This window comes from Chaetomium fimeti, assembly GCF_033439085.1.
Source record: "Chaetomium fimeti strain CBS 168.71 chromosome Unknown B0H64scaffold_2, whole genome shotgun sequence".
NCBI lineage: Eukaryota > Fungi > Ascomycota > Sordariomycetes > Sordariales > Chaetomiaceae > Chaetomium > Chaetomium fimeti.
In genome coordinates this window covers 338,948-362,192 of record NW_026944330.1, presented here as the reverse complement: position 1 = coordinate 362,192, position 23,245 = coordinate 338,948, and the positions used below count along the sequence as shown (strand labels likewise).

At 55.7% G+C, this 23,245-nt stretch overlaps 8 protein-coding genes across 8 annotated transcripts; 5 read left to right on the top strand and 3 right to left on the bottom strand.

Annotated features, from left to right (window-relative positions):
- Window positions 1-544: 544 nt before the first annotated feature.
- B0H64DRAFT_317814 (uncharacterized protein) lies at window positions 545-2,142 on the bottom strand (the record flags this gene model as incomplete). The annotated part of the gene is made up of 2 exons (XM_062800356.1): window positions 545-1,643; window positions 1,697-2,142. 2 exons carry the CDS (start codon window positions 2,140-2,142, stop codon window positions 545-547), a joined length of 1,545 nt encoding a protein of 514 aa, XP_062661746.1.
- A 2,556-nt stretch (window positions 2,143-4,698) lies between these two features.
- B0H64DRAFT_429494 (ABC1 family-domain-containing protein) lies at window positions 4,699-7,136 on the bottom strand. Its single transcript, XM_062805900.1, has 3 exons — window positions 6,166-7,136; window positions 5,575-6,092; window positions 4,699-5,519 (listed from the first exon to the last, which is right to left on the bottom strand). The coding sequence occupies exons 1-3, from the start codon at window positions 7,017-7,019 to the stop codon at window positions 4,819-4,821; spliced, it is 2,073 nt and encodes a 690-aa protein (XP_062661745.1). The 5' UTR covers window positions 7,020-7,136; the 3' UTR covers window positions 4,699-4,818.
- Window positions 7,137-9,342: 2,206 nt separating this feature from the next.
- B0H64DRAFT_384513 (uncharacterized protein) lies at window positions 9,343-10,127 on the top strand. Its single transcript, XM_062803008.1, has 3 exons — window positions 9,343-9,785; window positions 9,860-9,895; window positions 9,950-10,127. The coding sequence occupies exon 1, from the start codon at window positions 9,510-9,512 to the stop codon at window positions 9,741-9,743; it is 234 nt and encodes a 77-aa protein (XP_062661744.1). The 5' UTR covers window positions 9,343-9,509; the 3' UTR covers window positions 9,744-9,785; window positions 9,860-9,895; window positions 9,950-10,127.
- A 2,627-nt stretch (window positions 10,128-12,754) lies between these two features.
- B0H64DRAFT_370753 (SUR7/PalI family-domain-containing protein) lies at window positions 12,755-14,970 on the top strand (the record flags this gene model as incomplete). Its single annotated transcript, XM_062802105.1, has 3 exons — window positions 12,755-12,941; window positions 13,003-14,401; window positions 14,466-14,970. The coding sequence occupies 3 exons, from the start codon at window positions 12,755-12,757 to the stop codon at window positions 14,968-14,970; spliced, it is 2,091 nt and encodes a 696-aa protein (XP_062661743.1).
- Window positions 14,971-15,223: 253 nt separating this feature from the next.
- Window positions 15,224-17,546, bottom strand: B0H64DRAFT_353693 (uncharacterized protein). Its single transcript, XM_062801515.1, has one exon. It carries the CDS (start codon window positions 17,310-17,312, stop codon window positions 15,705-15,707), a length of 1,608 nt encoding a protein of 535 aa, XP_062661742.1. The 5' UTR covers window positions 17,313-17,546; the 3' UTR covers window positions 15,224-15,704.
- Window positions 17,547-19,311: 1,765 nt separating this feature from the next.
- Window positions 19,312-20,351, top strand: B0H64DRAFT_438715 (uncharacterized protein; the record flags this gene model as incomplete). Its single annotated transcript, XM_062806369.1, has 3 exons — window positions 19,312-19,680; window positions 19,746-19,922; window positions 19,998-20,351. The coding sequence occupies 3 exons, from the start codon at window positions 19,312-19,314 to the stop codon at window positions 20,349-20,351; spliced, it is 900 nt and encodes a 299-aa protein (XP_062661741.1).
- A 210-nt stretch (window positions 20,352-20,561) lies between these two features.
- Window positions 20,562-21,360, top strand: B0H64DRAFT_68705 (uncharacterized protein). Its single transcript, XM_062808620.1, has one exon. The coding sequence runs from the start codon at window positions 20,764-20,766 to the stop codon at window positions 21,241-21,243; it is 480 nt and encodes a 159-aa protein (XP_062661740.1). The 5' UTR covers window positions 20,562-20,763; the 3' UTR covers window positions 21,244-21,360.
- Window positions 21,361-21,708: 348 nt separating this feature from the next.
- On the top strand, window positions 21,709-22,999 carry B0H64DRAFT_438714 (uncharacterized protein; the record flags this gene model as incomplete). Its single annotated transcript, XM_062806368.1, has 3 exons — window positions 21,709-21,840; window positions 22,072-22,367; window positions 22,483-22,999. 3 exons carry the CDS (start codon window positions 21,709-21,711, stop codon window positions 22,997-22,999), a joined length of 945 nt encoding a protein of 314 aa, XP_062661739.1.
- Window positions 23,000-23,245: the final 246 nt, after the last annotated feature.

Here is a 23,245-nt window from a genome sequence, read left to right as displayed (position 1 = left end):
TATCCATCCCCCCTTCTCCAGGGGTTTTAGTCCAGAGACAACATGAAGAAGAAAAAGCAACACGGGTTAAAAAGGGAAAGGGGTATTCCATGTTTGGCCATATCAAAAATAAACGTGGTACATGAGCAGGGCACTATGGGCTGCTTCGGAGCTCGCAGCAAGCGCCAACGCCCTCAGAACAGAACTCCCTTGATGCCGTCCACGACGGGTAGAGCCGTTGGCCCATCCACCGCGGCTCATCTGAGCCAAGAGGGGCTCGTTATGAAATAAAGAAAAAAAAGTCATAAAAGACGGTGATTGTTGTTGGTAAAAGAGAAAAGTCGACTTGGGTATGATGTCGTCGTGACCTAGGGCCCACTGAAGTAGACACTGAAAATAAGAGGTCGAAATTGGTATAAACGAACAGGGCGGGGGGTCTGAGGGCGCATGTGGTATTCGGCCATCTCAACTCCTGTCAAGGGTGGTATTATCGGCGTAGCCGACCTGAGAGTAATATTGGGCGAGCGTAAAGCAGACGAAGGCGCGATCAGCCCTCGGCTTTATTTCACCGATGTCCCTTGACCCCCTGCTGCTTGAGCCTGCTCGTTCTCCAACCTTCGTACCACTGCTCCCTGCTAAGCTCGCGGAGCTCACCCCGCCACTCGCTGAAGACGGTGTCTTTGAGGCGGACAAAGTCGCAGTGCTCCTCGTTGTACGGGTCGGCGAAACCCCACGGGAACTGGCGCCCGATGACCTCAGGCTCATAGATGTCCGGGCTGAGGATCGACAAGGGCAAGAAAGGCACCTCATCCTCCTTGGGGTTCTCCTCTGTAGCCTTATGCCGACGGGCGGAACCGCTAGAGAGCCGCTTCGATTTGGGCGACGAGTCTTGGCTCTGGATTGGTAGCTCCGAACCCTCCTCGCCCTCCCGAGCAACCTCATCCTCCCCACTGAGTTCCGACACCTGGTCTTCGTCCTCTTCGTCGATCCTAGCAGGGTCGGTGCTGGCGTCATCTTCGTCATCGAGGCCGAGGGCTTCCAGCGGGTCGAGGTTCGCCTTCTTGAGGCTTTCAGCCACTGTCCGCTTGAGCATGCTCATGTGCTTAGTCGTGATGGTGTCAGCCTTGGCGATGACCGGAATGACGGTCGTTTTGCCCTGTAATGTCCGCAAGACCTGCAGATCAAGATCCTCATCCAGGCCACCTAGGATTCGCGCATGTGGGATATGCTTTCCTCCGTTGTGCTGGCCGTTCGCAGAGGCGGTCCTGGCCGCCACAATGTTCCGGTCAAGGCGCGAGGGGTCGAGGACGAGGAAAACCGCATGAATGTGGGTATCCTGTACCCCGGGTGAACGAATCACCTTCATCTCCTCGGCGAAGGTCTCCTCAAATTTGCTCTCGAGGAAGCTCGACATCTCGCGAAGCTGCAGGTCCACCACATTCTTCTCCAGGCCCTCGGAGTCCCATAGCGTAAGGCCAATACGCTCGCTGTCGATCTCGGTCTCAAGGTAGTGGGGGATGAAGTTGCCGGAAGGCGGCGCCCTCGGGGGCTCGTCGTTCTCGATAGTGCTCTTGGCCCGCTTCTTTGCGGGGAGAGCAAGCGCCGTCTTCAGGAACTCGAGGAAAGAAGTCTTGCCCGAATTTGACGTACCAACGATGAGGATGCTGCACAAACGGTGAGCAATGCGGTAACAAAGCAGCCAAGGAGGACTACTTACTTGAAAGGAGTAGGGTCCTTTCTCCTCCGAACCCTTCTAGGGCTGTTGATAGTACTGATCGCGCTGCTGGCGTAGCTGTAGCGGCCGCGGTGTGCCATACTTCCGGTGCCCGCGTAAGGATCGAAACCGCCGTTGGGGATCGGGGGAGGGGGGATGCTGATGGCAGAACGGGGTGGCTCCATGGAAACCCGGGGAGTAACAGCCGACATTTGCTCAGCTCTTCCGGAGACGATTGCGAGGGAGTCGGGACGGGCATCGCTGCCGAGACCTAGTTGAGGTGCAGGGGCGCCATTGTAAAGGACGGGCAGGCGCGGTGGGGACTTGGGGACAGCATCGCGCTGGCGCTGGAGCTCCAGCTCCCTAGCAGCCTGCTGCCTCTTGAGGTCGCTGCTTTTGCTGCGTCGTAGTAACATCCCGAGGCTAGAACGACGGGGCGGGCTTGACATTTCTCGATCCAAAGGGGCTCGATAGGCAGGTGGCTAACGGCCTCGCATGAGCGGGCGGAGAGCGAACAAAATGGGGAGGGGCGAATTCGCAAGTTCGTGGGGCAACTGCAGCTTGCGCAGCGCAGGAGGGCCTAGCATGTGATTAGCATTCCCAGTTCGGACGGCGCGGGAGACCCGGCAGTCGTAACTGAACCTGTGCTTACCTTTGAAGCGAGTGAGAAAAGGTAGGCAAGTGCCTCTAAGCACGAAACACAGTTCCGTTGTGGGTGGACCCAAAGCGAGAAGGCTCCTTCGTAGATCGGGTATGCAGTCTGCGGTGGTATACGCTGACTGGCACTTTCAATGATTGTGCGGTGATTCCGAGGAGGGACCTAGGTAGGTAGTTCGGCGGGAACGGTGTCGAGCACAAGCAGCACCTGATGAGGTAGGTTATGGAGGAGCTTCTTCCCTGGAAAGTATCGCGATGTGTTAGCAAAACCCAATCCAGTCATTTTCCATTGTCCACATCGTGCACGCCCATAATGATGAGCTATCCGCGGGTGCCGGATCGGCAGTTGCGCTCGGTGAATCCCGCTACCGTGCCATGTTGCTACATTTCCCGGGTCGCGGCCACATGGACGCCAGTGATTCAGCTCCGGGCCGCACCTTAGCTCTTCCATTGTTGAAGTTGCGATTCCAGCAGTTCCATAGTTCAATGGCAACAAGGCGACAATCACTGAAACAACAGTGGTTGCGGGCAAAGCCGAGATTGGACTTACTCAGGTTTCGCCACTACAAGCTTCAGCTCTCCTCTGCTTGACGAGCTTGAGGGGCTGAACAACAGCGGGCAGAGGGTAAAAGTTGGGTTGTACGCGCGGAATGGTGGAGACTTGCTCACGCGAAAGGGAGTGACAGGCCCGAATCGACGAGGCCGAGGTAAAAGATCGAAGCGAAAGGGTAAAAGGTGCTGCGATGCAGCCTTCCAAAACCTGATGACAAGCCGACAATGCGACAGTCGTTCAGGGACGATGTGAGGGGTGGTGAAGGGAAGTGCACCTCGTCAGGGGCGCGAAGAGAAAAAAGATGTCCAGTCAATGGGCGGGCGACCTCGTGCGACGAGATTGGCTGATGCTTAAAGCCTGGGGGAACGGTCCGGGAAGGTACCCTCTCGGAGCGCAATTAAGCCAGGGACAAACTAAATGGAACAGAATGGACCCGGCCTGCGACTGCAACGTGCTGCACCCTTCCTTCTGGACCAATTCCCTTCCTCGGGTCCGTGCCAAGCACGGTGCCATGGGTGATGAGATATCTTCACTTTGAATCGGCCTTGAATCCAGTATGGTTGGTGTTCAATGCTCGCTGGAGGGGGGGTTCTAGAAGCCCAGGCACCCAGTCATGGAAGGCATTCCCCCGGGCTAAGACAGGAACAGTGTCTGTCCAGGGTCTTTCTGCATCATGTCTCATCCCCGCTAGTCTATGCTCGGCTACCGGGCTGGCTCTGCATGTTTGCTGTGCGTCTCATTCCGTTGCCTGGTTCCATCTGGACGCTTTTCCGGGGAGCTCATCGATGCGATGGAGAAAAAGCCCGGTTCAAAACGAGGGACGGCCGTGTCCCCACATCCCAAGTGGTGCCCCTTTCCACTGCAGCCGGCGCGCTAAAGCTGACGCCCGGCTTGCTCGTAAGACGCGCTAGCCAATCAGTGGTCTCCAATCCCACCTTTCTCTTCTGTCGTCGGCGAGACGCGACGACCAGGTCTTCGGAAACAACACTTTCCTCCCGCCCGCGATACGCCGTGGGCGGCCCAGTTGAAGATTTCCCAAAGTGGAATGCGTTTTGCGCGTGTTGCTGAAACTCCGATCAACTTACACAGTATAAGACATGTTTCCCCACAACTCTAGTGACGAGCACTTTCTTAGCCTGGCTATCACGCCACCTCTCACAGCGAAAGCGAGAGCGCCCGACATCCGAAGTTCCACAAGCCACGTGCAAGCATCCACCTTGTGTAATCAACCGGAGAAACAGGCAAGTCCAAGTTCATGGTAAGGGATCCAATTCTTACATAAGTACCAGGTACTGTGTTGTTGGCTCACTGTCGGCCCATGGCGATCTCGAGCCGTATTTCCTTCATGCTGTTTCCCAGTTTCGGTGGTTCTAAAAGTCCGTCGCGTTCAAAACGGAAACGCGCATCCTGCATCGAAAACTTTGAAACGTCCAATTTCAGCAGCCCGGGACCGGGGTTGGTGGAGCCGTGGAATTTGGGTTTGGTGTGTTTCAACGGAAATTGCCCCACACGCGATCGCCAATCGATGCATCCTGCATGCAAGTGCAGGTACGAAGGCGGTTCGCGATCACACGAGGATCGAAAGCCAAATCACAACTGCAAAACACCAACCACTTTGCTGTTAATGTGGGAAACCGGGCGCCAAAATCCCCCACGGCGATCAAATATCGGGTACATTCCCCGCAAGCTGATGATTTGCAAGGAAGAAGCCTTACAAGTAGAAAGACGCTGGCTAGTTGGCCGGGCAGAGATGCCGGCAGGATACGAGCACACTACGAGTAGGTCAGGTGGATATGCAACTATGCTGGTAAAATGTATAACACCAGGGGTATCCATCTATGCGTCTAAATCTAGTGTTTGTGATTGTTAAAGTACAGAAGAGTGTGAGGAGATCGCCTTCTCGTTCCAGTCACCCCTACCCCTCAAAGACATTATGCTGGAGCTCGACGCCGAACTCCTGAGCCACACTCTTCAGCCTCGCCTCCACCTCGTCTTCCAGGCCGCCGCTCCGGCCCAGCAGCTGCTTCAACCTGAAAAAGTAAAAGGCGACGTCCGACATGAAAAGGACGGCCTTGAACAGAAGATGCTGCCAGACGTTGACCATTCTCTGCCGCAGAGGCAGGTTCCGATCCTGGAACAGCGACCGGCTCGCCCACTCGCCCATCATCTTGATTCTGTTGACCGGCGAGCCCATGTAGGCGTTGTTGCCTTGCACAATGCGCATGTTTCTCCCGATAAAAATGAGCTCCTTCGGCCACTTGTCCTCGTCGGCCAGCACGTCACGGATGCCCTGCTTCATCCGCCTCTGCATCTCGTAGTGCTTCTGGCTCGCCGTCCTGCTGTCGTCCAGCGCACCCAACATTCCCTTCTGTAGCTGCTGGTCCCCACCTTCATACGGGCGGAGAAGGGTGGCCGACGCGAAAAGGTCGGCAGCCTTGATGCCCCATTCCTGGGTGATCTCGCCGATCTTCTTGTTGTCGAATGTCATCAAAGCTTTCCAGAAGGTGCCATACTCGTGCCGAAACTTGTCACTCATGTAGACATATAGTCCGTGATCGATTAGTACCAGCTCGGGGAGCCCGTTCGGTAACCGGCGGATGAAGATATTCCCGGGGTCTAATCAGATGTGTTAGCGGGTGCGGTATTTGAAGGAAGGTAGTCAGAAACCTACGAGGGTCGCAGTGCACAACACCCCACTTGAAGATCTGCGCCGAAAACAAGTCGATCATGGTCGTCATGACCTCCTTCGTCGAGACCCCTAGTCCACCCGTTCCACGGCGCCCCTTCCATTCTGTGCGCTCCGGCTTCAGATTCTGGCTCTGAGGGTTATCGCGCAGCTCCCGGCGGATCACGTCCATGTCTGGAGGATCCAACTGAGCACCATGTACCCCCATCGAGCCTCTCCCATGGCCTCCCAGCCAGCGTCGGGTGAGAGACTCTTTATCCCAGAGCCTAATGCCTTCGATCCACTCGGTAGTAAGGACTCGCTTGGAGCTCAGCTCGGGGTACACAGGCGGTACGTAAACCCTCCCTCGTAAGCTGGGTTCCTTGCTAACAAGTTCGCGCATGACCTCGGAGTTCTTCGCCTCGTTCTCGAAGTCGGTCTCGAGCATCAACCGCTCCGTGATGAACGGTACCAGGGAATATAGCGGCAAGTCAAACCACCATGTGTACACCTTCGTAACCACCCTAGCAACGCACCTATTAGCAAACGCCCCCCTAGAAGCTTACTCGCATCCCACCTCACAGTAGCAACACTCACTTAAACGACCACAGATCCCACCCGATCTGTTTCGCGATCTCCGGCTTCTGGATCTTGATTGCCACCTCCCTCCCGTCGGCCAATCTTGCCCAATGCACCTGCGCCACCGACGCGCTGGCTCGCGCAGTGCGCTCCATGACACCCTTCCCCTCCACGCCGGCAAAGCTGACCCCAAACACCTCCTCGACGCTCCGGCCGCCAAAGTCATCCCGTATCACCTTCTCCACGGCCTTCCACTCGTCCTGCGGCGCATCATCAAACATGCGCGCGAACATGGCCTGGAACTCGGGCGGCAGCACGGCGCTCTGCATGGCAATCGCCTGCCCAATCTTCAGATACAGCCCGCCGTTCTCGCGCAGCAGGTCGGACAGGCGCTCGGCACTGCGGCGGTGCAGGTCGGGGATGCTTCCGGCGAATAAGGGCTCCGGGCGGAAGTTGAGCTTGTAGTCGGCCGCCACCAGCAGGCCCATGCCAAAGGTGCGCAGCGACCGCGCGATCCCCGACGCGTACACCTGCCGGTCCGCCAGGTAGCCCGCCCCGAGGACGGCCGACGCGATCAGCAGGCGCCGGCCCCAGCGCCGGGTGCGCCGGAAGCTGCGGGCGGCGCGCGGCGCGCCGAGCGAGGAGGGGGACGGCGGCCGGAGGGGCTCGAATGGCCCCGACGAGGGGCCTACGGCTCGCGGGGGGGTCCTTGTCGAGAGGAGACGGCGGGGGGAGGGGGCGGAGGGTGCGGCGGCGGCACGCGGGACGGTTGTCGTTGTTGGTGTGCAGCGGGCGCATCTCCGGATCGGGATCGCCGGGCGGAACGGCGAAAGCGGTCGGCGGCTTGCGCCGGCCATGCCGAGACGCCACATGTTGGCGGCGAGGGGATGGGTAGGTACGCAATTGATATTTTGTGTACCTCAGTCCATTGTGTTGGTTAGTGTTTGGCGAAAACAGAAAAGCCTGCAAACGGAAAAGTGAGATTTATTGGTAACGGAATGCGGAATGCGGCAGGTTCGCCCGCAGGGTCTCGATCACTTCTGCGCCCCGCTGACGACAGCAGATCGGGGCCCGTTTTTTGCCGCTTCGGCTTATCTCGCGGATTCTCCGAGGCCGCTCGGGGTTTAACGTTAAAGTTGACCTCAACCGGGCGAACTCGGTGATAACCATCAGAACTGCGCCCGATCTCATCGGCGGTATCAACGTCGCTGTTCTACGGATTAGTAGGACTCTTCTCCGTAAAAATCGATGCAGGCCACGTCTCGACAACCCCAACTCCCTATACATCAAGGCTGGCGGCGTGAGTGGGTAACACCAAACATCAGGTACCTATTCTCTTGGTTGTCTGGCGGTTCCACGACCCATTGTAGGTCCCCCGAGGATGCAACAACTCTGGGTGTGGTCTCGCGTTTTCCTTGGAGGTGACGCTTCTCGCCGCAAACACAATCCTCAGACTACCGGGCAATAATTCACCGAGCCGACCCATCCTATTTTAGTATGCGTACCGTGACCGTCGTCAAGGGAGCAAGCAGTGCGCCGTCCTCCATGCACAAGAGTGCTCTCGGCAGAGTGCAATTAGCCTAACCCCATTGCGCCGAGCTTTGCTTGGGAGCTAGGCTGATCGGCCGCAAGTCAAAACAGGTGGTCAAAGAATACAATTCGAGATTCCGTCCACACAACAGACAAGCAATGCTCGTACGATCACACATTCGTATATCCCCAGTAACTATGGTGACCTGCTTCTCTCTACATTCAGGCCCTTGTGACCAAGTATCTCCGCATCTGGCTGTTAGACTTCCAACGATGCTCGCCGTCCAGAGAAACCTTGGCGCAACTGGTTTGCGCCTTGAACCGGGACACAGCAGACCCCCTCTGGCTCGGGGCGATGGATCACCAGGCATGTCCCAGACGCCAGCTTCCCGAACCGTCAGCAAGCTGTTACACGAGGTCCTGCAGATATTCCTCCCCATCTATCGACGAAGTGCTTTGGCCCCCATCCCCAAGCCCCTGGCTACCCTGGCTGACCTTCCGGTGGCTTTGAGGCTTTGAATCCTTCAAGTCCTCCCTCCTGATCCCCGCGTTCTACGCGACACCGCGTCTCCTTTTCCCAGTTGCCTCGTTGTAGATGCTGGCAGGTGTTGCATAACTGGGAGCTTAGTAGCAAGGTTTATAAGTCGAAAAGTGTATTAAAAAGTGTATTAGTTCCTTCCACTAAACATAGGAACTAAAAAGGCTTACGGACATATATAAAAGAGAGTTCTCGGGCTTACGTGAGGCCACTCCCCCGTGTATACCCTGGCACGCGCCAAGGGTATACCAAGACCTGCGGCGCCAGCGAGCGACAGCAAACGGCCGATAAACCTCCCCAGACAACACTTGGCCGTCTTTCCGCTCGCCCATTATGCCCGCATTTAGGTAGCGTATCCTGTCAAAGTTAAATCGGGCCGTTGCGTTCAGGTTACTTGTAGACTAGTCGAGAATTGTGTTTCCGGCAGAACGCTCCGTAGATACGGGCGAGTTGTTTGTTGAACCTCGTGTGAGACTTGTCACTGTCAGACTCTCGGTCTACCTGACTCAGCGTGTTGTCACTTACCACAAATCCGTTACAATAGTAACAGACACTTGAGAGACTGGCGAACTCGACCGTATAGAGTGAGGCCAGGTGCGGTGGCTTGAATACGGGCAGTTGGGCCTGAGCGGCACGCGCGCCCCCTGACAAAATTCGGCCGGCAACAGGCCATGTGTCTACGTAAGATCGTGGGGAATGTAGCTTGGGGGCCGAGGGAATGAGTTTTATGGGGTGAGACAGATAGTATGATACGTCCCGGTTTGGAAGGTAAATAGTTTAGTCTGCCCCGATGCGATGAGAAAGTGTCTGCATTAGAGTCGTTTATGTAAATGTCCCCAAGACGAAGGGGGATTTTGCACCGACTTTGCCGCGGAGATAGGTTGAGTGCTCAGTATCCAAGACTCAGACATGCACATTGGGGGCCTCGCTGATGGCTGGCACTGGATAGGATCCCGAACTATTGGTACCTTGCATACCTAGCTACATGCAACGTTAGAATATACACCTCTACAGACCCTTGTTGCTGCCGCTGTATCTCGCCGGTTAGGATCCGGTGATATTGATGCATGTCAGATGAGTAGGCGCCAGAGAGGCGGTGGCAAGGTCCCGAAGGTTCACTCCTAGACGCCCTGGTAGGAAAGCCCGGCAGGTGACAAGAGGTTGAACTCAAAGGTATAAAGACGGGGACGACACGCTTCTTTTCAATCGTGCTTGCCATGGTCAATCAAAGGCAGCCAGATCACGCACCGCAATAGCCCTTACTTGATCCATCTCATCAGCTTAATCCGTCAAAATGGTTTCCCTCAAGTCCTTCGCAGCCTTCCTCGCCCTTGGCGTGCTCTCTGCTACTGCTGCTCCAGCCAACGATCTTGTCGAGGCTAGAGCTATCGCCACCCGCCAGAACACCGTGAGCGTCTATGTCTGTGAGCACGCCAACTGGAGGGGGGCTTGTAAGCAATACGATTCTAATCCTGTTGACTGCGGTGAGTCGAAACCTACTCCCACCTCAAAGCCCCTGAAAAAGTGAACGAGGTTTGACGTGGTGAATTACAGTCAATGTCTCTAGCGACTGGGACAACCGCATCAGCGCCATCCAACTCCTACAAAAGAGCAGCTTTAATTGCGCTTGGTTTGAGTAAGTACCGACAACCTTCGTCTTTGGGCTTGGGGCCCTAAGGACTGTATCTAATTAAGCATCCACTCAGGCACCACCATTGCACCGGCTTAACGTACCACAATCAAGAAGATGCCAACCTTGCTGACGGTAATGGGGCTTGGAACGACCGGATCAGCTCCTGGAGGTGCACTAGAAATCCATGAAGAGGGCTAGCCTCTTCTTCCATCTGTTAGGTAGGTAGTTTGTCAACTTGGGAAAGCTCCTTAGGTACCTAGTCAGGAATCAAATGAACCCTCAAAAAACTTCCAAGTTGACTCACACCGTGACGTTGATTCCATATTTGAATCCATCCAATAGCCTGTTGTGCGCCCCGACTTGAAAACTCACATTTCCCCATGAACCAGAAAATGAGAAGCACCTAATACAGGGCCATGCCGGAAAGTAGCTGGAGATGAAGAGTGTTTGCTCTCGGCGCCCCATGGCCCCCTCGGGATGAACCACATATCATCGTTTTTTACGCGCTGTAAATCGCCGGCCCTGGCAGTTACAAGCTGTAATGACGTTTCAGCGTGCCGGTGCTGAGGTACCCCCCCCGACTGTGCCATTCAGCCAAGTTTCGTCATTCCTGGCGTTTCGGCAACGCTACATGCCATTTGGCGTTCGATTCAGCGCAGCTACCTACCTTGAGGCTTGAGGCTTTCTCTTGACCAACGATAAACGGTGCTATTCAACCACTACTTCGGACCGTCTTTTGTTGACCTATTAAGTACCTCCCTAGGTATGTACCTAGCTCAGATTCATCTTATAGCAAACGTCCACCAGGAGCCTTCCTGGTCGAGATCTCCAACACCACTGGGCAATCCCGCCAACACGAACCCAATCAGACGAGCTGTACACATTAGAATGGTTCCTCGCTTTTGATTGTAATAATTACCAGGTACGTAAGATTTCTAATTAGGTAGGGAATCAACCATTTTGAGAAGAGAAATGGTTATTATGTACATGCTTCCTGAATGCGTAGACTTTCCCACATGCCGACGCTTCCTCAGCCAACAATTTTCAATTTCCGCTGCATTGCCCTCATTGCCCATCACGACAGACAAAGCGAAGGCCCCTCGTTGCAGCACCCTGCCAGCATCAAACTCCAAGTTCATGCGTTTGACGGTCTGAGTAGACCTGAGACCACCCCACAGCAGCAGGGGTCCCTAGGTCCGGGGCGATCTTGGAACTCGGGAAGTTGAGGAACAACTTACAACGTTACGGTATTTTATACGAAGTACGGTGTTTCGTTATCTTGCAAAATAAGCCCTCCATGCACAGGAGGGACACTGTCCCGCCGTTGCAAGGCACGGCTCAGCTTCAGGGGGTGAGGGGGGCGATCAGTTGACTGATAATGTTGGGATTGACCTTTTTATTGAAAAGTCACTCGATAAACAGTTCTCTATTTTGAGAGGGAGCGTATCCTGGTTGAAGCCCCCCAGTACCGAGCGCCCGTGTAACGCACACGGTACACCTAAATTACAGCATACACAGATACGAAAACGTACGGCGTCCCAGCCTCGGCTGTGTTTGTGATCTTAAAACTCAATAAAATAATGGGATTGGAGATGGGCAGATGAAGAAATGCCGGGAGCTTATATTTTCGTGATCCACTCATCATCGCTTCTGTGTGGGCTCCGAGGCTGCTTCTCCTGATGATGTACTGATGCATGCAGACGTGTTTAGCGTCGGGACCTCAACCTTGATTTGGTGGTTGGTACGGACACTCCCCACCTTCCATGTGCCAGTGATGCGGAATCACGCGCATCATGATCTCTGCTTTGCATGGGTATGGTTCCGGGTCGTCTTTCGCGTGAGCTCGAAATCTATCGCGATGATATCAATTGTCTGCAAGCGAATGTTCCAAGCTCCTTTTATGTATATACAACTAGGATAGATTACTCCGTAACTAATCTGTACAGACATGGCAATACTGGTGTGAAAGGCTTGTTTGAACTGGAAGTGGGGGCAGCGCTTGGCGCATGGATGGAATGGCGGGTGGATGTTCCGATCGTCTCTTTAGGCTGCTCCGCATCGCTCATCTCGTTAACTCAACCTCAACGAGGTCTGGCTCTCTTGTGTATGATATTTTTGCTACAAGGTGACAGTTTGCGGGCTATTGGACTAAGCAAGCTGATAATGACTTAGCTATGTAGAGTGATGATGCAAGGGCGAGCTGGTCTTGCTGTCGTGGGCAGCGTGTGGCTAAGCTCCATTCGCGGGGCAGTTTCCCAATCTCGAACTCCATTTCAGGGCCATCTGAGACAATTCAGTGATTGGGCCGGTGGGGTTCGATGCGAAGCATTTCAAGCCAAGAGCTGCAACGGACGCATGGGGGCCCAGGCTTGCTCGTTCCCCACAACTTCCCTGTTTCCGTGTATGGACCCCCTAACGAGCATTTCCCACCTCGATTCACCCTGTCATTGCGCCAGCGCCGCTCTGGTTTTCCATCACCTCACCACCAGTGCACCGCATCCCATGTGCAGAGCGTCACTCCCCGCCGCCATTCATTTTCCGGGGAACGCTGATTGACCGAGCGAGTACGAATATTGACAATGGTCTAACACGAACTGGCGCTGCATCTTCAGGCCGCCGCCACGCCGAACTACCTAAAATCGATTCAATCGCGACACGCCGAGTCAAGCACACCACCACCCTCGTTCCTTTCCCATGTTTCCCACAATCCGCATCCGTCGTACTTCCTTTCTACGCCCAACCCTTATGGAACAACCCCTTCGATAAGACGACGACCATACATTTTCCTTCCGGTTCTGGACGACCGGGTGCCTCTTCTCAGCAGCCGCGTCTCGACGACGCTGGCTCTTACTCGACGAACTTCTTCGACTCGGCTCCGCCGTCGCCAACTGTGACCTTTGATCACCATGTTGCGCCCCGCGACACCGCTGTCGGTGCTGCTATTTGCGGCCTTCATTCTCCTTTTACTCTCGGTTATATCGACCCCCATTATCACTGCTATCCCCCTGGGCAGCTGGGAAGAAGTCGACTTTGGCGTCTTTGGGTTTTGCGACCAGAGCGGATGTACCCCAATTGAGATCGGCTACGATGTCCGTGAGTGTATACCCCATCCAACTGCTTGCGTGAGCAACACCAGACTCATCTGCATATCCAGGACGTCTACATCCCAACGACTTCTCCCTCTCCGCCGCAACCCGTTCCACTCTTTCCAGCCTTCTCATTGTCCACCCAGTCGCGGGCTTCTTAACTCTCATCATGTTTGTCCTTGCCGTGGTCGCCCATTTCCACAGCCCCTCCCATTCCCCGAGGTTCCTCCTCGTGCTGTTCATTGTCGGCATCGTCAACTTCCTTGTCTGCCTCTTGAGCTTCCTCGTCGATGTCCTGCTTTTCGTACCCCACATCGCTTGGGGTTCGTACCTCGTCCTTGCCGCCACTATTCTGGTCGCCTTGAGCGGCTTGGTCTCTTGCGCCATGCGCAGGACCGTCGTTGGCAGGAAGGCAAGGCAAAAGCGCATTGCCGAGAACGCAGAGATGAGCGGCGAGAATTACTACAATCGCCAAGCCCAAGCGACGACCGCTCCCGTACCTAGCTCGGCCGTCCTCCACCCAACAGTTCCTCTCGTCAGCGGCGCCAATGGCGGGGGCGATGCGCTGCCGGAGTTTGCCTCCTATGAAAAGAAGGATGATCTGAGCAGCGACGAGAGGATTCCCCTCACTGCCGCGAGAACCCGGTCAAGTAGGTCACCTGGCACCTTCAACACCGACCAATCTACATATGTAAACGATCCGACAAACCCAGCCGACATGGCGACCTTGCGTTCCATGTCCACCACGCCCGGCGCCCGCGACCAGTACGGGAACCCCCTCCCGCCACAAGACGGATATCCCATGAGGTCAGGCTCCATTGAGCGCATGGGCTCACCGCCACACGGCCCTCTGCCTCCAGGCGCTTATCGAGGGCGTGGTGGATATTCAGGCCCCGGCAGGGGCGGCTACAACGGTTACGGCCCCGCCCCGGGTGGCCGCGGCGGTTATGGTCCTCCAGGCCGTGGAGGTTACGGAGCCCCAGGCGGCAGAGGAGGGTATGGACCCCCTTCCCGTGGTTACGGCCCCATGCGCGGCGGACGCACTCCGCCCCCACCTAGCTACCAGGGCCAGTATGACAGGAGAGGTTCACCTGCTGGCACCAACCAGTATGGTTCCAGGCGACCATCTCCCGGTCCGCCCTCCGCGCCTGGCTATATGAATCAGTCGGTGTCCAACGTCTCATCTAGCGCATACGAAGCATATAATCCTAGCAGAGATAGCAGAGACAACCTCCCACGGGCAGAGTCCCCTCCTCCTCTACCGGGCATCGATGACGGGGTCCGGCCAGGCCAGGCGATAGAAATGGATGCGTCGGGCCGTAGCCCAGCAAATGCGCCTCAGGGGTTCGGTCAATTCAACATTCGAGACAGCGATTCAGATGTTGCTGGGATGCTGGCGCTGCAGCAAGCGCGGACCTCGGGCGCGGATCGTCATATGAGTGATACTAGCAAGTACAGCCAAGAAGAGTAAGGCGGTCCCCGGTCTGCGCAACCACTCGTGTTTCGGTCTCAACTGACTCGCAACCTCTAGAACGGCCGCCTATGTACCGCCGAGGCAGGCGTGGAACCAAGAAGGCAGGAATTCACCCCGCGTACCCTCGCCGCTGAACACACGCCGCCCCGCGGAACTTCCCTCCCAAGGAAGCCCCTCGCCCCCGCCGCCGGCAGCGCCCGCTGGTGAGTACTACGAAGACGTGGACCCCCGCTTCGCCGAACCTCCTCCGGCCAAGAAACCAATACCTGCTCCTATCCACACGACTAACTCCTACGAGGATATTCCCCAAGGCTCCCGCAGCCCGGCGGAATCTGAGCGCTCCACCTTCACCTCCATCTCCCAGCGCGGCATCAACCCTCGCTGGAACCCGCCAGTGCCACCGCCCCCGGCACCGGGTAGCTACGGCGGCGGCGGCGGCGGCGGCAACAGCGGAGGCAACCTGATGATCCCCCGACGCCCCGTCAACCGCACCGACATCCTCCTCGACTCGAACCCGGACTTCGGACTCCCTAGTCGCGGCGCCGGGCCGTCCAGGTCCTAGGTGGTCATGGTCCCCGACTGCGCCTACCCGGCGAGGGCGTTTCCAAGCCAGATTGGGTGAAGTGGGTTGAATCGGGAAAAAAAAGAGTAATCTCCGTTTCGCCGCGCTACGGCACCGTGCATGACTGCATCCATCCACATGTGTGTTTGTCTGCGACTTGCGTGAGCGGCGAAGGGTGTTTTATATTGTCCTGCTCTTTTTCTACTTCTTTGCTGCGTATATAAATACCACTTTCTTGTGATACACTACACTTCAATTCAAATTTAAGGCTTTTGTAATCAACGGCTCGATCTACTCTTGCAATCTTGTGCGAAAACTAATCCGAAGGTTCATGTGCCGAGGGCCGCGACGAAATCAAGCCGTGACCTCGACACCCTCACAAGGAAAAAAGGATACAAGAAGAGCAGGATAATTAAGCTACGCACTTCTACTGTACAAAATCTGCGTGGGATTAAGTTGATTTTGCGTTATTCAGCCAAAAACCGTCCAAGCAGTGGCGCTGCCTCTCCAAAGCAATTGTCCTGCTCGCCACCAATATCAGTCCAAAGCATAAATATCCTCCGATGTTGCCTCGCACCGATAACTCCCTTGTCCTTTTCCAGATATCAAGTAATAACCCACACTCCTTCGTAACAAATTTCCGTGACCTGCTCACTTTTGTGATGTGATAGCCGAATGCTCCCTTCGATGCCGAGACGAGCGGTTGGGCGTGCCAATGCAATGGGCAGACACTCTCAGTAACCCCGCCTCACCTTCTTGTGGGCCTTCTTCCTCTTCAGGCACTCCTCCTTCGGCTTACTAAAGAAGCTCGTGTTGCCTTCGACCGTGGCGTCCACCCAGCTGTCGTCTGGCTTGGTGAAACCGCTGGGCCATGCGTTCTGTCCCGAAGCCCCAGACTCGCTCTGTTCTTTGTAAGACAGCAAGGTGGCGAATGCCATGTTGACCAGGGGTTTTGCAACATCAGCTTCACTCATCTTGTCGACCTCATCGACGCTCAAAATCGGCGGTTGGACTTTGCCATCGGCACCCAGTCTCTCGATGTGGCTCCCACGAAGACGCTCGCGCTCCCCGCCAATGACTCCAATTTTGTTCTCCAAGCAGCGATAGTTGTGGTCGCGTACGATCTGTTCCAGGTTCTTGACCAGCCCCTCTGTGCCGGCGTAGAAGTTCCGGTTGATCTTGGTCATGCGTTCCGAGAAGCTCTCCTGTCTGAACCCGTCCTCAGGAGCTGGCTGCTTTGTAGCCCAATCGTCGCCCATGGGCTTATGTCGTCCATCATAACTCGAGGGAAACCCGCCCGGGAAGTAATGCTTGATCCTCTCGGGCGGGAGCGTGTCGTGAACCTTCCGCTTGGCCCCGTCCAGTGACTCGGTAAATGTGTCAAAGGGGCCCGGTGTTAAAAGACCCCCAAAACCTGTAACGTCATGAGGATTGCGAGATACGGGGCCGTGCTGATTCTCTTCAAGAGGCAGCTGGGCTTCTCGCTTTGAGCTATGGATTCCATCATCGTCATCGAAGGCGGCCTGGATGTTGGTATCAGGGTTGTATTGGAAACCAATTGGAGACCGAGATTGGTACATGGCCGGTGGCACCTGGTCCTCAATGCGGAGGGACCTGGCCGCGGCGTCCAACGTCGTCGGTTTGAACGCCCGCTGGCCTGGCGGGCCTGCCTTCAACGGCTGAGGCGGGCCTGCCATAGCCGGCTTTGCGCCGTACGTGTTGAAGAGGCGATCCTTAAACATGTCTGGAGTGGTAGATGGGAGCGATGAAGGAGTCCCCGGACGGCTGAGACTGAGATTAACAGCGCGGGCTCTTGCCAACGTGTTCCGGGCAGCCTTCTGCATGGGGTTTGGATACGACGCCAGGTTGGTAAGCCCCTTAACAGTGATACGTGATGTCAATGTGTCCTCTGCGGCGACACTGTCGTTGCTTTCGAAGCCTGTGGGGGATGGAAGGTCCCCAGACCGGACGTTCGTCATCGACATGTCGAATTCGGTAAACGCCATGGTCTCCTGCTCTGAAACTGGGATGGCTGCTCGGTCGTAGTTCTGCTGCAACGGCGAGTACTGTCGCAGTATAGATGCCGTTGAAGGGGGTGAAGGAGGATTCTGGTCCTCAATTGGCAGGGCTGACAGCAATGCGTTCATAAAGGTACCCTCGGGAGGAGATCGGATGGGCTGCGGATACCGACGCGTTCTCGGGCGGCGAGTTGGCGGCTGGAGTGGTGTTGTGGTTTTCGGATTGTAGACGGACCCGACAGTCGTGTAGGTAGGCGGCCGTTTTGCACCTATTCCTGTTGACAGGTCTATCGCGGAGTCAGATAAAAGGGACGCAGAATCCATTTAGAGAAGTAGCCTGGCTAGGTATGCTTATGCATCCCTCATAGGATGGGGCCGAGGAAGGAGACGAAGGAACGAAGTGCGGCCGCGGGAAAGGAGAAGGGAGAATGGCCAATAGAAGTAGTGGCGTCCGGCCCTAAACCGCGGCTCGAAGGTAATATTCGACGGTTTAATGTCGACTATGTATGGGCTGTTGGTGAAGGGGAGGAACGCGAGTGCCAGCACAGTGAGAGAGGCCAAGGGTGGAAGAGCGACGAGAAAGGCCAGCCATGAGGTAAAGGGAAAGCATGCTTACCGTTTGAAATAGACCGTAGATCTTCTTTACTGCAGCCATGAGGCTGCAGCACGCGCGGATTGTCGCGAAACATGGCCTGAGCGGGAGGGGAATGGAGGGAACTGTTCTTGCCAGTGGCCTCGTCAGACTCAACAAACCAGTGGAGCTAGAAGGCACAGTCCGGGGAACAAGTATCGCAAAAAGAAAATAACATACCCAGACCGTTATACGGAGTAAAGTATCTAGGCGAACAGGAGTTGCCCTTCTACTCTTCGCATGCCCGGGGCTGTGATGGCTTCAATTGGAATAAATCCCGAAGGTTTCAACCCCACGCGATCCTAGGCCCTCGAAGGGTTGGCAAGAGGGAGAGCCGACAGGAACAGTGGGCGAGTTCGCAAGAGCGGCGATGCTAGCTCTTTCCCTTTCTTGTACGTGGCTCTTTCCTAGGACTGACTTCGGACCAGAAACAAATCTGTTCAATAATAACAGCTCGCTGGCATTGCGCACCCCCGCCACAAAGCAAAGTGCATCCACAACGCACCTGCCAAGTAGTTTAAAAGGAAAAGGAAAGAACATGGATGGGCTTCGCCGCGACCTAAACTTCGTGGAGTTTGAGAATGGAACAACTTGAACAGGCACCTGTTGGCGGCAAGAACAGCCAGACAGATTTTGCTGCGGGGCTGACCCTGTTACTAGAAACGAGGCCTTTGGTTTTGTTAGGCATCTGGTATATTCTTTGACACTGCCCGAAGGTGTAATTATCATGCAGCGAAAAAAGGAGATATAAATGACAAGCAGCGTTGTTTCTACAACACGACCCAAAGCTCGCTAAACAACCGCAGACCTGTGATATACCACCTACTATGGAAATCGATCGAGTCCCCTTCAACCCTGGATGAACATACTGTCACATGATATATTCCGTCCAAAACCGACCTAATATTGGGATAGAAAAGATGGACTCTGTGCTTTTTGAAGACACATCGTGTGTGCAGCCCCATATCAGTTTACAAAACCAACGTCGTTGATCCCCAGCAAACATAATACTCAGCTGCTGTTGATTTAGGAATACTTTCACTATGCGCATTGCTCTGGTTGGGTAACAATGAATTGTTTACGGATGCCCCTTGGACCGCTCAGGGGTAAGGGGTCGTGATGTTTGTCTCCAGGGTGTTGTCGAGGCAACGTAGCAACGCCTCGGCAAATCGATTAGTTATGTGAGCAGTAACCCAAGTAGATTGATTTGGAGGCGTCTCCATCGTGTTAGTATTTCCGCGTACCTATGATGGCTTGATCAGCGCTGTGTGCTGTCAGCAGAACTGATCTGACTTTGGAGATTTGATCCGAGTCGGAACCCCTGCTTACGGACACCCCTCGACGGGGCCCACTTCGGCGAGAATCGAGTGCTTTTGGCAGCTGTTGATTACTTATCAATCAATGAAACTGAGAGACATCTATTAGGGACCTTCGATGTCTAGAATCGTGTTAGCCAATGGCCAACACCGGCGTATGTTACGCTCAGCAGGATGTCGTCCTCTCACCAATCACGCTAAGTTAGCGAAGGAAGAGCAGAGCGAGGGCATTAATAAGCCAGCGCGTTCCGCGGAACACGGCCAGACTTGTGTGTATATGAACATGCTCGGGAGCTACCACCAAAGAGCTGACCCAAGCTTCATGTGCCTACAAGCTTTTCAGTGTCTTCGCTGTCCTTTTTGAACATTCCTCACAATGGCTCTTCGCATCGCAGTTGTACCCGCCTCCACCAAGGCCGGCCGAGAAACAATCCGTCAACTTCTCGAGGCCGAGAGCAAGCCTTTTGTCCGCGGCATCTATCGAGATCCATCCAAGGCTCCTTCCGACTTCGCCCAAAACCCAAACTTCGAAGCCGTCAAAGGCGACGTTGGAGCAGGCGCTGGTCTCGATTTTAGCAGCGCCGACGCCGTCTTCTACATACCACCTCCAACCTATGACGGGACGGACCAGGGTGAATGGGCGACCCGGTGTGCGGAGAATGTCAAGAGAGCCATCCGCGATGCTGCGAGCGTCAAGCGACTCCTCCTCTTTTCGGCTCTGGGCGCGCAGCATGACCATGGCATCGTACGTGCGGCTTGGAGTGGGATTGGAATCATTGTGTCTTGACGCTAATATGACGGGAAATGCAGGGCCTTCTACGTCTGAATCATATATCAGAAACGATTCTCAGGGACGCCGCGCAGGAAGTTATTATGGTCAGGCCCGGCTTTTTCTATGACGAATTCGCTCATGCACTTGAGGAGGCACGAGCTGATCCGCCTGCCTTTCACTCGTGGATCACGCCTGTCGACCACAAAATACCGATGGTGAGTTTTACCCCCCCTGCACTCCTTCCCCTACTCATTGCAGTTTCGTACTGATCATAGCTTCGCTGGTTGCAGGTAAGCCTCAAGGATATTGCAAAAGCCTGCGCAAACAACCTTCTGGTCGGGCCCGGCAAGCCTAGCCCGCACGTCTTCAAGCTCTTTGGCCCGCGGAACTACAGCGCCCTCGACGTCAAGGAGGCGGTGGAGCAGGCGACGGGGAGGAAGGTGGAGCTGAAGGCGGTGGAAAGGGATCAGCTCGAAGGTTTCTTTGGCCAGCAAATCCCCCAGGCACATTTGTCGGAGTTTTTGGGCATGGTGGCCGCTACGCTGCCTGGTGGCATTATCGTGGACGACTTCGAGGATGACGAGAGCACGATGAGGGGGAACACAGAGTTGGTGGACGGCCTGCGCGAGCTGGCGGCCAAATAGGCAAGGGAACGGCGCATGTAGGAACTTCTCCTGACATAACGTATCCTGCAACTCCTAGTATATAAAAGCGTTGTCCCCTTTCGGTCCCAATTATCCGATCTAGGGGATCTCCAATTGCAAACATGATATGAGACATCAGGCGGGCGTTGGGTCGGGTCTGCTGAGTTAGCAACCGCAGTCGTGCAACGCCAGAGATGTTGCTGTTCAACGGTACCTAACTTCCATGGTGGCACAAGCCTTCACAGTTCGTCGTCACAGCCCGAATGGCTGGCGGGAGACATCCCGATTCGCCTGGAACTTCTGGAACTTCTGGACGGCATCGGACGACACAGAAGTAGGCCACGTGCTCGTCTGCATCTCGCTTGCCCCTCGTCAAATACCATGAGATCTGGTACCGCTGGCTTCTGCATACATGAGGCGCAGCACGACATGCTTCAAAGTCCGGACTCCTCGACCCATTCAGGGGCTACTCCGTTTGCTGCTGCACATCTCTGGCCGTGAGATTGATTGCTGTGAAGAACCCCACCTCCCGCCGCGCTCAACCTGGAACCTGCTCTCTCGTGGTACTTGGCTCTGCATGTTCGGTGGGCGGAAAATCCCGTCAGCATCGCGGGGGAAACTTCTTGTGCTTCCATGGATCGGCGGCCTCCCTGGCCCTTTCGAGGGGTTGTTCGCCCGGGTCTTGAAGTTCGGAGAGGCTCCAGCCGCGGCATTAGTGGAGGTCACTCAGCTGACCGGGCGTGTGGACTCCTCGCTCACTCTTTTCATCCCCGGACTTCGTGCCCACGGGTCTGTGCAGCACACACGGAGAGCAAGCCGCCGGTCCGAGGTTCGAACGCAAATGGAAGTTTTCGCGGGGTCCCTGGAGACTGCACGCGCGCTGGGTTCTTAGGTAGTTGTCTTGGATAGTTCTCACATCAGCTTGAGTCCCTCGTCTATTCCTTTTATAGCAAGCGAAACTGCCTCCCTGCGCATCGAATGTCTCAATGTGTCGGCCGATCCAAAGTGACATGGAGATCGGACCTAACTCCAAGGGTTACTTCGCGTGGAGATTAATAACTTAGGTTGTGGGCCCGGGGCGGGCATTCCAGAACTGGTTCGATGCCGCGCGCCTGGGGCGAGGCTGCTGGTGTTTGTGGGGCTCCCCGCCCCAAACCTCTCCCTGGGGAGCCTGGGCAGCCTAAAGCTTCACCGGTCCCCGTGCTGACTGAACTGCCTCCACCCCCAGACCCAGAAGACCCGAACACAAGAATTCCGTTCGTCTCATTCTGGATCAGGCCTCAAGAGTCGCCCCTCCCGTCCCTCCACCTCCTGCTCGTTCAGCAGAAAGCAGAAAGAAAGAGAACTCAACGCAATAATGGATTATTCACACACTACTTTTTTCCCTGGCGCTCCGCCGTACCAGTTCATGGGAGCAGCTCAGGTTCCTCTGACGCCCTCGCATTCCAACTCGGTAGCCTCGGAAGACTACAACAACACATCGTCTCCGGTAGGTTGCATCTCCCGACCTTTGCGGTGGAACCCTAGATGGACGGAGAAAGGATTATGATTGTGGTCAACACGAGGAGGCGTGCCTTGAGTTTTTATACTCACCAGCAGTCGATTGGAGCCGTTCGTTTTCTGGCCTTACTGGGCTGCCAGACTCCGCATTTTGATCGCTGCGAGTGGCAGTAGCGCGCATCCGATTGCGGGACGAGAGGCTTACACAATCATTACTCAGGAAATCTTCGACCAGTATCCGAACGGGATACCTCCCGAACAGTTCCAGAATTTCGATGGCTATGTGCAGTTCAATCATGGCCAGACCTTCCCGGGCCCGCCCACGCCGCCGGGGCAGCTTCCGGTGCATGCCTCGGGACCCTCAGTGAACGGCGCTGTCCACCCAGCTGGTCCCACATCCGAGATCCTATCCGTCTCGAAACTCGAGGCCGAGGAGAATCGCAGACAGGGTTCGAACTCGGAAGACGACGACTTGACCCCTGCTCAATCGAGGCGAAAGGCCCAGAATCGTGCAGCGTATGTGGCAGCTCCTACCCCCCCTTCTCTCTCTCGCAGCTCCCTTTAATCCCACGTCTGGCCGTGCATGTGCTCGTCCAGCCTTGTACCCCGGGCCCGCTAATGGTTGTTGCAGTCAACGTGCATTTCGGGAGCGCAAGGAACGCCATGTCAAGGACCTCGAGAGCCGCCTCAACGAGCTCGAGCAGGCACAGACCGAAGCCGTGTCCGAGAATGAGCGACTGAAACGCGATCTCCAGAAGATGGAGACGGAGAACGAGATTCTGCGGGCAACGTCGATGGTGGCTCCCAGCGCCGGGTCCCCGGCCGCCGCCGCACCGACAACGACGGGGCCGATGACGTACAACCCCACCGACTTCTACAGCAACGTCCTGCAGGGCCACGCCAACAAGTCGCCGAGTCACAGGGTAGTCACGAGCGAGAAAGGGGAGCGTCTCCTCGCCGCAGGGGCGACCTGGGAAGTCATCATCAACCACGAGCTATTCAAGCGTGGGCTCGTCGATGTTAGCGCCGTTAGCGAGCGCCTGAAACCCCAAGCCAAGTGTGACGGTCAGGGCCCGGTGTTCGAAGAGAGCGCCATCCTCGAGGCCATCAAGCTCAGCGTCGAAGAGAACAGCGACGAGCTGATATAAACGGGTATGCACTCTGTATCAGAGTTCTACCGGCGTCGGTCTCGCCCGTAAAGACGGATTACAAAGGCGATCTTAGCATACGGCAACCCCCGACGATCCGACGATGACTACGAAGCGACGACTATGATGATGGGTTATCACCTTCTCACCCACAATCCATTGAGACACTCATGGCGCCACCGGGCGACTCACTCGCTTGAGTAGGTATATTGTGGCCTTTTCTGCGGTATTATTATGTATTGGGCG

Bases quoted from the DNA above. Each gene is read 5' to 3' on its own strand.
- B0H64DRAFT_429494 (XM_062805900.1), bottom strand. From the start codon at position 7,019: ATGTGGCGTCTCGGCATGGCCGGCGCAAGCCGCCGACCGCTTTCGCCG. The intron at 6,093-6,165 runs GTGAGTGTTGCT...GTGCGTTGCTAG, and splicing joins TGGGATCTGTGGTCGTTTAA to GGTGGTTACGAAGGTGTACA. The intron at 5,520-5,574 runs GTAGGTTTCTGA...ACATCTGATTAG, and splicing joins TGTTGTGCACTGCGACCCTC to ACCCCGGGAATATCTTCATC.
- B0H64DRAFT_384513 (XM_062803008.1), top strand. From the start codon at position 9,510: ATGGTTTCCCTCAAGTCCTTCGCAGCCTTCCTCGCCCTTGGCGTGCTC.
- B0H64DRAFT_353693 (XM_062801515.1), bottom strand. From the start codon at position 17,312: ATGGATTCTGCGTCCCTTTTATCTGACTCCGCGATAGACCTGTCAACA.
- B0H64DRAFT_68705 (XM_062808620.1), top strand. From the start codon at position 20,764: ATGAGGCGCAGCACGACATGCTTCAAAGTCCGGACTCCTCGACCCATT.